Source organism: Lissotriton helveticus, chromosome 5_1, assembly GCF_964261635.1.
Source record: "Lissotriton helveticus chromosome 5_1, aLisHel1.1, whole genome shotgun sequence".
Classification (NCBI taxonomy): Eukaryota; Metazoa; Chordata; class Amphibia; order Caudata; family Salamandridae; genus Lissotriton; species Lissotriton helveticus.
This window is the reverse complement of record NC_136065.1, coordinates 1,693,392,021-1,693,407,488: the sequence shown is the minus strand read 5'-3', so window position 1 is coordinate 1,693,407,488 and position 15,468 is coordinate 1,693,392,021. Positions and strand designations below refer to the sequence as shown.

Sequence of the window (15,468 nt, the reverse complement as noted above, 5' to 3'; positions counted from 1 at the left end):
TGTAATACAATCATTTAAGTTTCATCGTACAACACACATTCATGATGAACAAAAGAAAACAAATTTACCACAAGCAACAATTTATATATAGCGTTCTATATGTTATTAGCATGTGACATATATTAAGATATCCATATCCAAGTAGAAAGGTTCCCTAAAACACATACCCCTGTTTTAGAATATAATCAAACAACTTACACCTACGTCACCATCATACAAACATTCAAATATTAATATAGAAGAAGAGAGACACTGTTATTTTGAAAAAATAACATACTTAATGAACAGAAATCTATTACTTGCTATTTAAATTACACTTTCACAAAACAGTCGATCTAAAACAACATATGTCTTGCTTTACACTCCCAAATAAAAAGAATTCAGCACTCGGTAAAGCAAGAAAGCACCTGGAAAGTGGGCTCCACACCCACCAAACAAGGCACATCAAAAGACATCTCCAAACATACAGAAAACACCCTCAAAGAAGAAAACAATCTTGAACGCCAATAACCTGAATAACCGTGAATAACCGAGAATAACCTGGGGGCCTGCTTGTGTGTGGAGGAACCAGGCCAGACAGAATCAGAATTCAAGACGGAGCCTACAGCACTACACTCCGAGACAGAGAAGGTCGTTCCACACATTTCTCTCTCATATTTTTAACCGTACTTCCCACACGTTCTGTTCCAGGCAAGGCTGTTTTGCTCTGTGCTGAAGAGAAAGTAAACACTCCTACTCTGAAGCTATAAGAGACACAAAATGAAGTGCACAAAACATTATGGGGCTGATTTACAAGCCCCTTGTGCCTCTTTTGCGTCATTTTTCCCATGTTAAAAATGATGCAAAAGTGGCGCTAGAGGCTTGTAAATTTGCCCCTATGTTGTACAATTAAGATGGAGTCCGCTTAAACACACAGTCAATTAAAACACTGTTAGTCAAAGGTCATCACATAATACCATATATATGAGTGCATAGGGCATTATGAAAATGGGTTTTATTCATATTGCATATTATATAAATATCCGACGTCATCATTCTCATAAATAGTGATTGTCATCATTGTGCAGTAATTTGAGATGTCATCGGTGATTTCATTTACCATGTCTTGAGTGATGTGTAATGTGAGATCTTAAGAAGTGCAAGCAGTGCATTACTAGGGCACAAGCTATAGTTAGTTTACTGAGCCCAAACAGATACAGTAGAATGTTTTTTAGGATTTGTTTTATAACCACTACTGCCCCTCACTGTTTTTTCAGTGATTTTCAGAGGTTTTTTTTAACCTGCGTTGTAGTGTTGTAAGCAAACCTGGCCATAACTTCACTACAGTACACACTCTCTCTCTCTCTTTTTCTCTCTCTCTATTTGCATGCACATACCATACCTATTCTCATATGTATATTCCTATGATCAAACATGAATGTTAATCATAATGTTAAATCTCCCTCACTGACGTGACAGCAGATTTGGATAGGGTCAGATTCCGAAACTTGACGAACAAGAAAGCATGAACTTTTTCAAAATGTGAACACTGTCCATGCTGAGATACTGTTCCATAATCTCTTCCAGGACATCCAACAATTCTCCCTGCTGCACATTGAAAGGTTGCATGATCTACAAGTCTGGTTTTTATCGCACTACATACAAAACATGCAAACAAATTAAATCCAAAGAGAATCGGGGTGAGATAATCTTTTCCTCTGTGTCTTTAATATAATCCATACCTCCTGTTATGCTAGTAAGGGAGATTTACTTATAACCAAAAGAAGACGGCCAGGAGCTTTTGCTGTCTGACGTGTAAGAAGTGTCGGCACCTTACAGATTTGTTAGTAAAACCCTCACACACCAACCTGGTTGGTGTCATACTTCATCATCGGGTCCCAGCCAGGTAGCCGAATGCTACCTGGCTGTGCTGCCACACCTGGTTACAGTGGAGCTGGTTTTTGAGATGATGTGATGTGTGATTAAGTGAGTGTGATTAATATTACAATTAAAAATACCTCCAAAATGCTTCCTTGGTACTTTATTCGTGGAGCACTGGGGTAAGGTTAAAAAATTATCATTTAGAGAGTGGATAATATATTCCAGACATTATGTGTATCTGTGTTTATTATCAGTGGGTCGACATGTTTCAGCCCAAGGAAAAAATAGGGTGGGATTTCTTCAGGACCTCTCCAAAACCCTGCGTGAAAAAGTGAGTGGTGAAAATTTACCACGTGTGTTGCATATTTTACACCCTCGCTAAGGGGTGCTTGTAATGCATCGAGGACTATCCAAGTTTAGTGTCCTCTCAAAAATGTAGATTGCCTGTAAAGGAAAATATCAATAAACCATTTTCCGTTCGGGAGCCTTTTGGGTAGGCAAGTTATCAGGCAACGTTATTCTTGTGTCATTTATCACCAGTAATGGCTAAGTGATATCCGGTGTTCACTCACAATCGAAACGTGGATATCGACATATACTGGTGGTAATAACCGGTGCTCAGTATTTTCCACTTTAGTCAGAAAGTCGTGACACTCATTCAGAGACTTCATGCACATGGACACAATACAACATAAAGCTTGATTCTGTTACGTGTTTGTGATGATCGCATTTCAAGTCATGTGTATTTAACTTGTGACTAAGTGCATTTGTGTTGTTAGTAGTGAACACTATTCTTGAGCTGGGTCAATAATTTTAACCTGCCATCAATATAGTAGCATGTGTTAGAAAAGTAATTGACTCGAGGTGTGGTCTAACATGCACAATTGGAATACTTAAACATTGGTAGTTACGTTTATCCAGTTACAGAGTTTCTGATCTTGTCCCGGGGTTGTGGGTTATATATGGGTATATATATGGCCTCGTGTGTTCGCTTTCTGTTAAAGTAAACGGGAGATGACCAAACCAAAGAGAAGTAAATTGAAGTAAGTAAATTGCTGTGAGCGACCTAATTGAGCGTTATGCTAATAACAATGGTATTATGTTATTGCTATATCGGGTACTCAGAGGTAAAGGACCCCCGAGTACCCCGACGATCTTACTTGGAACTTGCGAGGATCTCACCGTGGCACCTACAGTCTGGACCCCGGAACAACGGCTGGTACACTCTTGTTGTTTGTGCAGCGGTGTATGAGCCGCTGCAGCCGGGCCGTTTCCGGGTAGAGCTGACGTCATCACGCTAAGTATGCGCGAACACGGAAACGTGCATTCGGAACTAGACCGCCGACCTGTTAGCAAGCGTGATGGTCGTGGCGTGTCTTGACGCGTGGCCAACGGATAGTGGCAATTCTGTTAGCAAGTATGACATCGTTTCCAAAGTAATGTGTTAACAACACTAAAGGCATTAGTGTAGTTTTGAGCTATGTATGTACAGTTCAGTTTTACATTGCAGTAAATCGGTTCTTGGGACTGATAACTCAGATCGTTTCCAGAGGGTTTTTAGGTAATGAATTTCATGTGACTGGTGATCATTACCAGAGGGCACATGGTTTTTAGGTAGTGAATTACATGTGATAAAAATCAAATTATCCATGGTTCAGAGAATTCCATGGAATATTGTCGTTGAGTCCCTCAGTGTGTGTGGAGAGATGATAAATCCATCTTTGCTCTTTGTCCAACAGATCTTGTTGGATGTTGTTGGTGTTATGTTGGAATTGTTCAATGACCACCCACTGCATGTCGTTTGGGGTATGGTTCATTTCTAGATAGTGGTTTGTCATGCGTGATATGGTACGCTTGCAGCGGATGTTGTTCCTGTGTTGCACAATTCGGGTCTTAATTTTGCGACTCGAGGGAGATTTAACATTCAATTACAAGACTAGGACGCTCAATTCTGACTTATTCAAAGCTTATCAATTATACAGTGAAAAAATGAGTTATGGGAATAAAGTAGTAAGCCCTAAAGATGTGATTTTTCAGACCAATATACCGCTTTCATTAGCACTGGAAGTGACAGCACTGGTCTCCAGCCAAAGCTGTTTTAAAGGAAGATTCAAGCAAGGGGACTCAAGATGGCTTCATAAGCCCGTAGGCAGATTTGGCATCATTCACAAGAACGTCATCAGCGGCACCACTTCGATGGTCACTTTATCCCCGAACATGGAACATCTGTTGTTTAAGCTCCACATCTCAGTTAACTTCAACCTAAGTGCCATTCTCATCCACAGATCACCGGGGCCGCACACAAACTTCACCAACACACTATCACAGACTTCGTCTCACCACTTACATTGTACTCAGAGATCTGAACTTGCACCTGGAAGACCACACTGACCCCAAATCAAAAGCACTCATCGAAGACCTTGAAAGCCTGGGCCTCATCTGATGAGTAAAGGGACCCACCCACATTGGTGTACACCGCCTGGACCCTATTTTTACAACTTTCAACAACATCAAAGTCAACGAGCCCACACCAGTCTTCTGGACAGATCACGTCCTAATCAAGTTTAGCATCCCCATCTCATGCTAACACAAACACACCACCGCCAGACCAGCCTGCATAACATGGATCAGCATCACTGATGAGGACTAGAACACCACTCTCAATATCCTCAGACTTGATAGCAGCAACAGCCTCCCCAAAGCCATCAGGAATTTCAACAATTGGATTGCCAACTTTTTGGCACCCCTCAAACACAGCAATTTAACAAGATCTAGACTCCAGGCAAGTTGGTACATGGAGGAATTCAGAGTAATAAAATGACATTGGAAACAACAGGAGCCCAAATGGAGGATGAGTCAGGACAATGCAGCCAGGAGCATGTTCAAATCCCCCTTGAAACACTGCCACCAAATGATCCGGACCACCAAACTCATAACTCTGGTGGATCGCATCAATGCCAGCACCAACAGAAACAAAGAAATCTTCACCATTGTATAAGGTTTCACCTCACCAGAGGCTGCCTCCCATTCTGTCATCCCCTCACAGGACCTTAGCAACAATCTCTAATAGTCCTTCAGCAACAAAATGCATTGCTATTAATAGCAATTCCAACCCACAGCCAGATCCGACAGACCTTGCCAAATACCTCTTGATTGTATTTAAAGAACCAATGCTAACCACTTTGCCTATCATCATCCCAGAAGAAACTGCTGCCACTCTGAAGTCCATCAACTGAGGGGCCCCATAAGACCCCTGCCCCAATCACACCTATTCCAGAGGGGAAGCATCCGGAACAACGAGGCCAGAGCCACGAGTTCTGGAAGCTTGCAAGCCGAACAACGTCTTTGCCTTAATCACGCCTGTGCGTGGTTCAGGCAAAGTCGTTCTAGTGTTTGGGAAGGGCGGGAGAGAAGAGCGTCGGAAAGCGGACATGGACAGGTAAGTAGGGTTTCAGGGTAGTTTTCAGGGGGGTTGGGGGTTTGGGCTCATTTTTAGGGGTGGGGGTTCAATGTAGTTTATAGGGGTGGGGGTTTGGAATAGTTTTTAGGGGAGATGAGGTTTCGGAGTATTTTTAAAGGGTGGGGGGTTTGGGTAGTTTTTAGGGGTGGGGTGATTTGGGGTCCTTTTTAGCAGTGGAGGGGGCTCCGGGTAGTTTTTAGTGGGTGTGGGGTTTCAGGGTAGTTTTCACGGGTGGGGGAGGGTTCTGGGTAGTTTTTGGGGGGGGGGTGGGATTGGGGACGTTTTTATGGGTGGGGAGATTGGGGACATTTTCAGGGTAGTTTTCAGGGGTGGTGGTGGTTCAGGCTAGTTTTAAGGGATGGTGGGGGTTCAGACTAGTTTTAAGGGGTGGTAGGGTTCCAGGGTAATTCAGGGGTAGTTTTTAAGGGAGGTGGGGGATCGGGCTAGTTTTCAGCGGTGGGAGGTTCAGGGTAGTTTTTAGTGGGTGTGGTGGTTCGGGGTCGTTTTCAGGGTTCAGGTTTGGGGTAGTTTTCAGGGATGGGGGTTTGGGGTAGTTTTCAAGGGTTCGGGGTAGTTTTCAGGGATGGGGGTTTGGGGTAGTTTTCAAGGGTGCAGGATAAATCTGGTAGTTTTTAGGGGAGTTGGGACTTCGGGATAGTTTTTAATGGTGGGGGTTCAGGGTAGTTTTTAGGGAGAGGGGGCTTCGGGTAATTTTTAGCAGTGGGGTTTCGTGGTAGTGTTCAAGGGTGGAGGGGGTTTGTGGAAATTTTCAGGGGGGTTTGGGGTATTTTTAAAGGGGTTGTTTTTAGGGCTCAGGGAGGGAGATGGGGTAATTTGTAAGGATTAGGGGAGGATGGGGTTGTATTTAGGGGGAGTGGGAGGGGGAAGGGTAGTAACCTTAGCCCGCATACCTGTTTACCATGCAAGCCTTTACCACAAACATTTGTGGTAAAGGCATGCGTGGTAAAGCAATTTGTGGTTAAGACGCAGTCGTTATAGAGAACACGTGGTGCTGGTATGCGGGGTAGAGGAACTCGTTGTTCCGACATACAACTATTCCATAGGACTGTAACCCATCAGCGTCATGCTTACACTGAATGCCTCCATCTCTTCTGCTACCTTCCCAGATGCTTGGAAACATGAAACTGTCCACACATTGCTGAAGAAACCATCCGTGGACCCTTCAAGAATCGTCAACTACAGACTAATCCCCCTGCTACAATACTTTGCAAGTTATCAACAGGCGCCTCATCGAATACCTCAACAACCACCAATTCCTCTACACCATTCAGTCTGGTTTCAACCCAACAATAACACAGTAAACTGACCAGCATCACCCCTATGGATGGCGTCTGCATGACTCTGTACAGAGGAGGAGACATGGCAGTCCTCACCCTCCTGAAGCTCTTTGCAGCGTTTAACTCGGTCTCCCTCCCCAGCCTAATCCAATGTCTACACTTCTTTGGAATCCATGGACCCCCTCACTGATGGATGTGCTCCTTTTTGACTGTAAGAACCCGGTACTCGGATCCCGCAACCTCATCGGTGGAGATCACATGGATCCTCCCCGAGCCCAACCCTCTTTAATGCATACATCATCCCTTCAAGGCAGCATCATCCGCTCTTGCAACATTAAAGTTCTCACCTATGCCGACGACACGCAACTCATTCTCTCCCTCATGGACAACACAACCATTACCGGATCAAGTTTAATATCTGCATGACTGAAATCGCCCACTGCATGAAGACCAGCTGTCTGAAGCTGAACACAGAGCAGAACAAAATTGGGATCTTCGGGAAGAGCCCTTGACAGTGAGACTCCACCTGGTGGTCAACAGAGCTAGGACCGACAACCCCAAGAACTTTGGGATCATCTTCAAGGACAAACTCAACATGACCTCCAAAGTCAATACTGTCACCGCCTCATGCTTCCTTACCCTGTAGATCCTGAGAGGGATTTTCAAAGGGCTCCCAATCAGCTTCTAGAAAACTGTCATGCATGCCTTTTTCACAAGCAAGCTGGACTACAAGAACACCGTATTTACCGGGATCAACAAAAAACTCTCCAGAAGGTTGCAGACCATTCATAATTCGATGGCCATAATCACTCTCAACCTCTCCACTCGCTTCCCATACACAAATAAGCACTCCCTCACTCATTAATAGCTGAGCTACAAGTCCCTCAGGGCACACACCCAAAAACAACACCTCCTGGAATACATTCAAACACTGGCGTAACGAAAAGTGAGGGGGCCTCCCTGCACGGTACTTAGAGGGGCCCCCTCCGGGCTCAATCAGGAGCTCTCCAGCCACAGTGCAGTGCCGAGGGGGCCCCCACTTTCAGCGAAAACGACATTCCCAACATCCTGAAAGCGCTTAAACCCTCAAACCATTTCAACAACCTGTTACCATTTAATATTTTCAGGAAGATCAAATCCTCCTTACTCCCACTTTGGACTAAGATAGTAAACACCTCACTTCAGCAAGGTACAAACCTAGACTTCCTAGAATGTAGGACAGGTAACCCCTATTCTGAAAAAACCTACTGCAGATAGCTCAGACCTAAACAACATCTGCCCTGTTCCAACAATTCATTAAAAAATTAGTTCAGGTTACTTTGAAAAAAAAAAATTAGTTCAGGTCCAACTTTGCAACCGTATTGAACATTTCCAACTTCTTTACGCTTTCCAAATCAGCTTCTAGCAAGGCCATAGCACTAAATTGGCTCTCATGCACATAGTGAATGACTTGCTAAAAATGTTGGATCGGAACGAATCCTGCCCTCCAATCCTCCTAGACTTATCATCTGCCTTCAATACGGTTAAACATAACAGTCTCCTAGACTTACTTGAATGGAGGATGGGGCTCTCATGATCCGTACGAAACTGGTTCACTACATTTCTCCACAACAGAGCTCAAAGAATAAAGTTTAACCGGCCCCCGTCCAATGCACACCGGCCACATCCACCTACCCTCTTCAACCTTTTCATCAAATCCTGAACTCCCCCAACACTCATTACCACATGTGTACGGATGCCATCCAACTGTACTTGAAAATGTCTTCCCCTGAAGATATTAGGTCCTACGACACAATTTTACTAGAAACCTAAAATTGGCTATCCCACAACCACCTCAAACTTAATGGCATTAAAACAGAATTCCTCCTAATCGCCTTATAGCGATAGGTGAATCATCTAACTGCGCTTACCTGCTCTCCACGCATTATTGACTCCACAAGATCTCTGGGAATAACACTTGACAAGAACCTGAACATCCAGAAGCACATTAGTACCACCATCAAAGGAGCGAACTACCAATAAACATTTTAAGGTAATTAAAACCCTTCCTTCCTCAAGACCACTTCAGATCAGCCGTCCATGTCTACTCATCAGCACTTTGGTACTGAAAACCCAGAAATTCCAATAAAAAAAAACTTGCAACAGATCCTTCTCAGGGATTGCTCCAAGAATTTGGAGTTCCCTACCATCTTTGAAATCAGACTGATTCCCTTCAACTGCATCTTTAAAAAAGAAGATAAATTGCTAATTATGAACAAGTGTGGGCCCTAAGACCTACAATTTGACTCATGATATATATACCCTTGATTGCTACTAGATTACTACCAGACTGTCAGACCTTGCTTATTATCCAGTCTACTTGCCCTAGAAACCTTGCCCACCTTGATTTGTGAACTTACACAGTTTGTACCTCTCTTAATTAAATTGTTGCTCGCTTTCTTGTTTTTTTTTTCCCCGATCACCTTGACCTTTGATCTACTCCCATGACTATTACTAGACTGTCGGACCATGCGCAATGTCCTGTGGACCTGTCCTAGAGATACTACCTTCCTCAGTTTGTGAACCTAGACAGTTTTTACCTCCCAGGATTTTTTGTTGTTTGCCTTCTTGTTTTCTTTTTTGTTCCAACCATCTGTAAAGAGCACTAATACGCTCACAGGTCATGTTCGTGCTGTATAAAATGGTATATAGATAAAAAAAAAAAATCAAAATTCAAACTAGTCACCCACACTTTCAAGGCACTACATAACACTGGCCCAGCATACCTCAATCACAACTGCTTTCACAAATCTCATACACCTCCGCTCCTCCGTACTCCTATTTTCACACATCACACGCATATGGAAAACCCGTTCCAGCGGTCAGGCCTTCTAGTTCGCTTCTAAAGCATGGAACAACCTCCCTCTGCACAGACGAACCTGCTCCTCACTTCTTGAATTCAGCAACTGTGAAGGTGAATCCAGCCTAGCACTGGTTATTCACTGAGGGGGGAAATACCAAAGAAATAATACTCATTTAAAATCATGAAAATGAAGTTCAGGAACTGTCAGCCAGGAGAGCAAGAAAATGCAAGGAAAAACTAAAAGAATCAAAACTAGAATTTCCAGGTTCCTCCTGATGGTCTGAAAAAAGAACTGAGGTAGAATGACTGCCCCGGATGTAAGCACTGCGAGCCAAATTAGGCGCAACTCACTGAAGAAACAAATCATGAAAGTGACAGGCATTTTTTTTTATAGTTGCTTTAGCTTAGACAGTTTTTCTGTAGCTTACAAACTATTTTTAGAGATAAAGGATGAATATTTTGTGAAAAATATTGACATTTATATTTGAACATTGTTGTTGTGAGGTAAATAGTTGTGGGCCGGATGTTCACCAACTGAGGAAACTTATTTGTCCCCACCATCTGCTACTCCTTGTGTATTGGCATTGAGGAGATTGGCAGCCCAAATATTGTCCCACAGAAATCAGCATTTAGTGCATGCCAACATTATTGGATTGCGACATACCCATATGTCTGCAGGATTTTATCAGTTTCTTTGGGGATGATATATGACCATACAGCTAAATGGGGATGTAGGGAAAGTGCCACATTTATATTCAGCTATGCAGAGGATTTGCAGGTCCTTCATTTCTGTACACATGATATGAGATTAGAAGATGACTACAACCACTCGTCCACAGTTGGTCTCATGTTCTAGGAATTTATATTACATCCTAAACCGAGGATATCTGAGATGGTTGGTGCTAATGAGCCAAGTCTCTGACATGAAAAATAGTTATGGGTTGTAGTTAACATTAATGTTGTGAACGTTGATGAGTGCACCTTTTGGAGTGGACATCGTGGGGTGGGGGCAGGGGCGGCTCTAGGCTCATGGCGGCCCTGGGCAGGGAGCGTGGGTAGGGGGCCCCCGGAGGAACAGGTAGGGGGCCCCCGGAGGAATGCAGGCGCGTATGCCAGTAAAGAGGGGGGGGGGTCAGGCTCTTTCGAAGTGGAACAGAGCCGGAGGCCGCCAAATCCCGCCACACAAATATGTATCCATCCTCCGAAATGTGGCCAAACGGAGTTGAGTAAATAAATAAATAAAACAAATTATATTGCACGCTGCATACCCGATTTGATGTTGCAGCCCACGTAATGTAATTCAATTTATTTATTTATTTATCGCAATGTAAGTTGTTTTATTTATTTATTTATATACACAACTCCGTTCGCCGCATTCCGGAGTTTACTACACCCCACCTTGCCGCTCCCCCGCCTCACCGCCCCACAGTACTACCTCGAGGAGCCGCCACTGGTCGAGGGGGTACCTAGGGTCCCCCCCTGTAAAAACCTGTACTGTGTGACAGGTACCATGGGGTGCTCGCCACAAGGTGCAGGGTTTACACACACCTTATTTCTCTATAGGGCATGTATTACGGATGGTTTACGGTCATGACACATGCTCCCATAGACAAAAGTGAGTATGGAACCGAACAGTGTTCGGTCGCATCATAATCAGACGGTCGAAAGCGCGGACTGGAGGTCAGTCGGTCCCGAGTCCGAGATGGTGTCGTTTGGAGGCAACTCTGACCGACATCGTAATAAGACCCATAGTGTGAGATAATGGACAATCATAACGTTGAAGAATAGTCTACATTCCATTTTTTTGCAACCAATCATTCCTCACTGAACTCCCGCAACTCACTATACCACCACACTTCTGATTGTTGCATGCGATTGTATCACCATCATGCTTTGGGTGATTTGCCAAATTTCACTTGTCTCTTTCCTGTAGTGTGACCGGATGGCGACAGACTGTGCCATAGAATTAAAGAAGCACAACGTGAAGTATATCTCACTGTGGCCAGGAGCTGTACTGACAGAAACCGTCGAAGAGCAGATGGCCAACGGTGACACATCTGGTCCAGCGGCAGAAATGGTGAGCTACCTACAAGGAAGAGCATCCTTTATCCGGCTGGAGGGATTGTACTTCTTCTCTTGCAGGGTTGAGTAAAACCCTCATGCTTTTCGGACAAGGTCTGTTTCATTTAAGTGAAAGCATAAAATCCTGTGGACTAGATTAAAGGAGAGTTTAAGTACTCTCCTTTTAGGAATGAGTAGTGCAATGTCTTGCTTACTTTTGAATACCATTTAATCAGGTAACAGTAACACGTTGCCCTCTATGTAAAAAAACTAATTTTAGTAAAAAGAGAGAGCCAAGCTCCACTTTCCGTGAAGTAGACTCTACCCTCTTGTGATGTATGGCAAGTTCCCTATAGTCCATGTAGGCCACTCTCCGTCCATTATCCCCACTCCATACCGCCTGCGGGTTGGCAGACTGACAAAGCTGTTTAAACTAAATGACAAATGGGCATATTCTGGAGCACCTTGCAACAGCCTACATCTGACATTTGTGAAGAGTAAGGCTGTTTTCCACTAGCTGGTACCCGCAACTTCTGCATTGATAATCAAAACGAGATTTGAAGGAGCCTCACAATAAGTTGTAGGATGATAGATGTAGAGCTTTGAGTTTCTTCATTCAAGGAAGCAAAGAAAACACAGGATGTGGACTCCAGTCAATTGACACTTACACTGACAGCGAGGGGCAGGTAAGAAGTGCACCTTTTATCAGTGAAGTGCCTTGTGGGCCAGGAACTGGAAACACATTATCCCTGTAAAATATCTGGTGTCTTCGGTTGGTAATCGAATCAAAGAACTCCAGATTTATTTACAGAGTGGTTAACGAAGAAATACAACACGTGTACGGAGGAGACAGATAGAGAGGGTTATACTGGGAACTGCGGGGGGGAAAGTGGTAGATAGGCATTGGTCCAGGTTGAGGATCGAGGAGGGGGGCTACAGGGCTAGTTTCATTAAGGGTCTAGCTTTATATTTCTCTTGTGGGCTGGCAGATTAGAGTAGTTCAGGCTCGTGCTAACATTGTGAGGGACGTCGGGCGCGTTTGACATGATGTTGTACACTCTGGTGTATTAAAACACCCTTCGATGGTTGAGCCTTGTTGGTCCTCCAAGCAAATTAGTGGTGGGGTAGCGACAGCCGTTATGGCCTGCTCACGCCGTTGTAGTAGACCAAGGTCATGGAATGTATCATTGTAGATACAAAAATTAAGTATCCAGAAAGGAGTACTACAGACCTCTCGGCATGACCACATGTGAGCAGTTATGTTGTTTGTTATCTACATGCGCAAATGGGGCGTTGAGGGGCGAGAGGTGGGAAGGGAAGCAAGATAAAATGTTACAAAGGGCTTGGGTGGGGAATGCCACTTGCAAGAGTAGAGTATATAATTAAAGATGCAGGCTGACCATTAGAAGGAATACAAACACGCAAGAATGGTGCAAACAGGAAGGGAAGATAAGGGGGAGTACAAAGCTCTAACATGAAATGTAAACGGTTTAGAGAATAAAGTCAAAAAAGGTCTATCACTACAATATATCCATGGACTCAACCCAGACGTAGTCCTTCTTTAGGTAAAGCACCTGCAATGTATGGAGTGTAAGTTTTTGCGGAGATTCCAACACAATACATTTGCACATGCAGGATACACCTCAGGGTCCAGAGGTGTCACAATAGTAATCCAGAAGAACATACCGTTCCAAAGACGCCATTACTAGGTTGACCCTGACAGCAGGTATGTAGGTGTTCAGCAGCGGTGGGGGGCGCTTAGACAGAACGTTGAGTGTGTACGCTCCACCGATGCTGCGAAAGAATGCTTTAGACAATATAGCCACAATACCTATGGAATCAGATTCCCCAGTGCATATAATCGAAGGGGACTTCAACAATGTTATTACACCAGAGATGGATAGATCTGGGACATCTAGCATTCCTACGGGCGAGGCACACAGCTGGCGCAGTTTACCCATGCAATGGGGTTAACAGACATTTGGGGAACACCAAATCCCAGGCAGAGACAATATTCCATCTCCGGGGCACATAAGGTAATTTTGAAACTTGAAAAGGAACATGAATCAAGCCGAATACCTGGCGAGAGGTCTGGCATGCAGAACAGCACAGAGATCGTCTGAGAGGCTGGGTGAAGGAAAGGTAAGTCGTGTACTGTGGGGGTCATGGGAATGGGGGGACCCTCTCTGACAAACGCACTGTGCGCCACCTGTCCCCTGTAAAGTTGCGGCTAGTTACAACACTATTAATAAAAATACTGCAGCAAAACATGTGTGTAACACCGGATCTAAATCGATTGAGGCCAAACAGAAGCTGGCCTGCTTTGCAGACAGTGACAGCTAGGGTCCTTTCAGATGCACCTGGGGCAGGTTGGACCACTAGTGATGCTACCTATATGTTCTCCACGCACGGTGCCCCGGTGTTTGATCTCTTGTGCTCTCCGAAGGGCCCAGTGCATGACCTAATCGAAGAAGAAAGCCCCCATTTGTATCCCTGAAGCACACTGGGGGCACGCTCTGGTCAGGATCAAATAACAAATTACTGCACCGGCACCACCCCTAATTTGCTAATCTGCTGTCGTTGTGCCTGACTCCCTGCTGTGTTCAACACATGAAAGTTAATATTCCTCACACCGAACGTTAAAGCAGATGGACGTCATTGTATCTGAGAGGCATCAAGGGATCCTGGCAGGTCTGCATGCTGCCATTAGGGCTTAGCCGAACTCTGCGGAATTCCACAGAGTTTTTATGCAACTCAAGGGAATTCCACGTAGTGCTACACCGCGAACTCCGCCCACCCCTTGTACCTGTTCCAAACCCAGCAGAGGGGCTCCTGTGAATAGGACGATTGCCCGCAGCCATCGCCATGCACCTGGGGACCAAAACTTCCTCACACAACACCCTACCCCTGAGAACTTGGTGGTCTAAGCCTCCACCTCCCAAGGCGCTTTTCCTACTGCTCCACGGATAGGGAATTCAAGAGGCTGGATTCATTTGGGGAGAAGAGGTTTTCTTCTACCAGCATGGCATTGTGGTCCTTGAACACTGCATGTCTTTTGGGCTGTTATTCCCACATTTTGTGGGATTCTGTTGCACAAGTGCTGCCACAGGTCCCAAAGGAGACCCGGGCTGTACTCTCCCAAGCTGTCACCAATGGGAGAGATGCAGAAAAGTTTACTATTCGATGTGGACTTGACACGACTGACTCGCTTTTGCAGAGCGACCTCCATGGTAATGGCCCATAGGCGCCACGGCTTCCTGAGGATGACTGGCTTTTAGGAGGATTTCCAAGCTTTCCTTATGGATATGGCCTTCAATGGCACCTGTCTTGTCCGAGACAAGGTAGATTCAGTGCTTGAGTTTTGTAAGGATTCTCATACTAAGGCCAGGTCCATAGGCTTCTCTGTGGCCCGACGTCCACCCCAATCTGCTTTTAGCTCCTTTCATGGCTACGGAAGGGGCTTCCAGCCATGCAAATTCCCGCCCAGCCACCGCACATGCTTCCCAGCCTCTGTGTGGACGAGCGCACGGTCCCCACAGGTGGGTCAGGTGGTCAGCGGTCTGGTCAGCCTGCTGCAATCATTTCAAACCCTCCTAGTCTGCCCCTTTACCACCATGGGCACCCCGTTAGCGTCAGGAATCGCCATCACATACCCCACTGGCAGTCCATAACATCAGACAGGTGGGTTTTGCATATTGTCTGAAGGGGCAACTTCTCCCCTTCAAGACTACCCATTCCCCATGCCACCATCTCACAACAGAGAATCATCTATATGTTCTCCACAAAGAGGTCCCAGCTCTCTTGACAAAGCAACCCATAGAGAGGGTTCTGGTGCCAGAAGTCGTCTGTGGTTGTTATTCCTGCTACTTTCTGGTTCCCAAAAAGAACAAGGGCCTTCATCCTATCCTCGATCTCGGAACTCTCAATCTCTTCCTCAAAAAGGAGAA

At 45.0% G+C, this 15,468-nt stretch overlaps 1 protein-coding gene across 2 annotated transcripts in view; it reads left to right on the top strand.

Moving 5' to 3' along the window:
- The window catches only part of LOC144755743 (dehydrogenase/reductase SDR family member 1-like), a 183,262-nt gene that overhangs the window by 113,396 nt on the left and 54,398 nt on the right, over window positions 1-15,468 (top strand). For both annotated transcript variants that reach the window (XM_078644949.1, XM_078644948.1), the window contains exon 6: window positions 11,394-11,537. In XM_078644949.1, coding sequence (XP_078501075.1) covers window positions 11,394-11,537 — 144 coding nt within the window. The remainder of the gene's footprint in view (window positions 1-11,393; window positions 11,538-15,468) is intronic.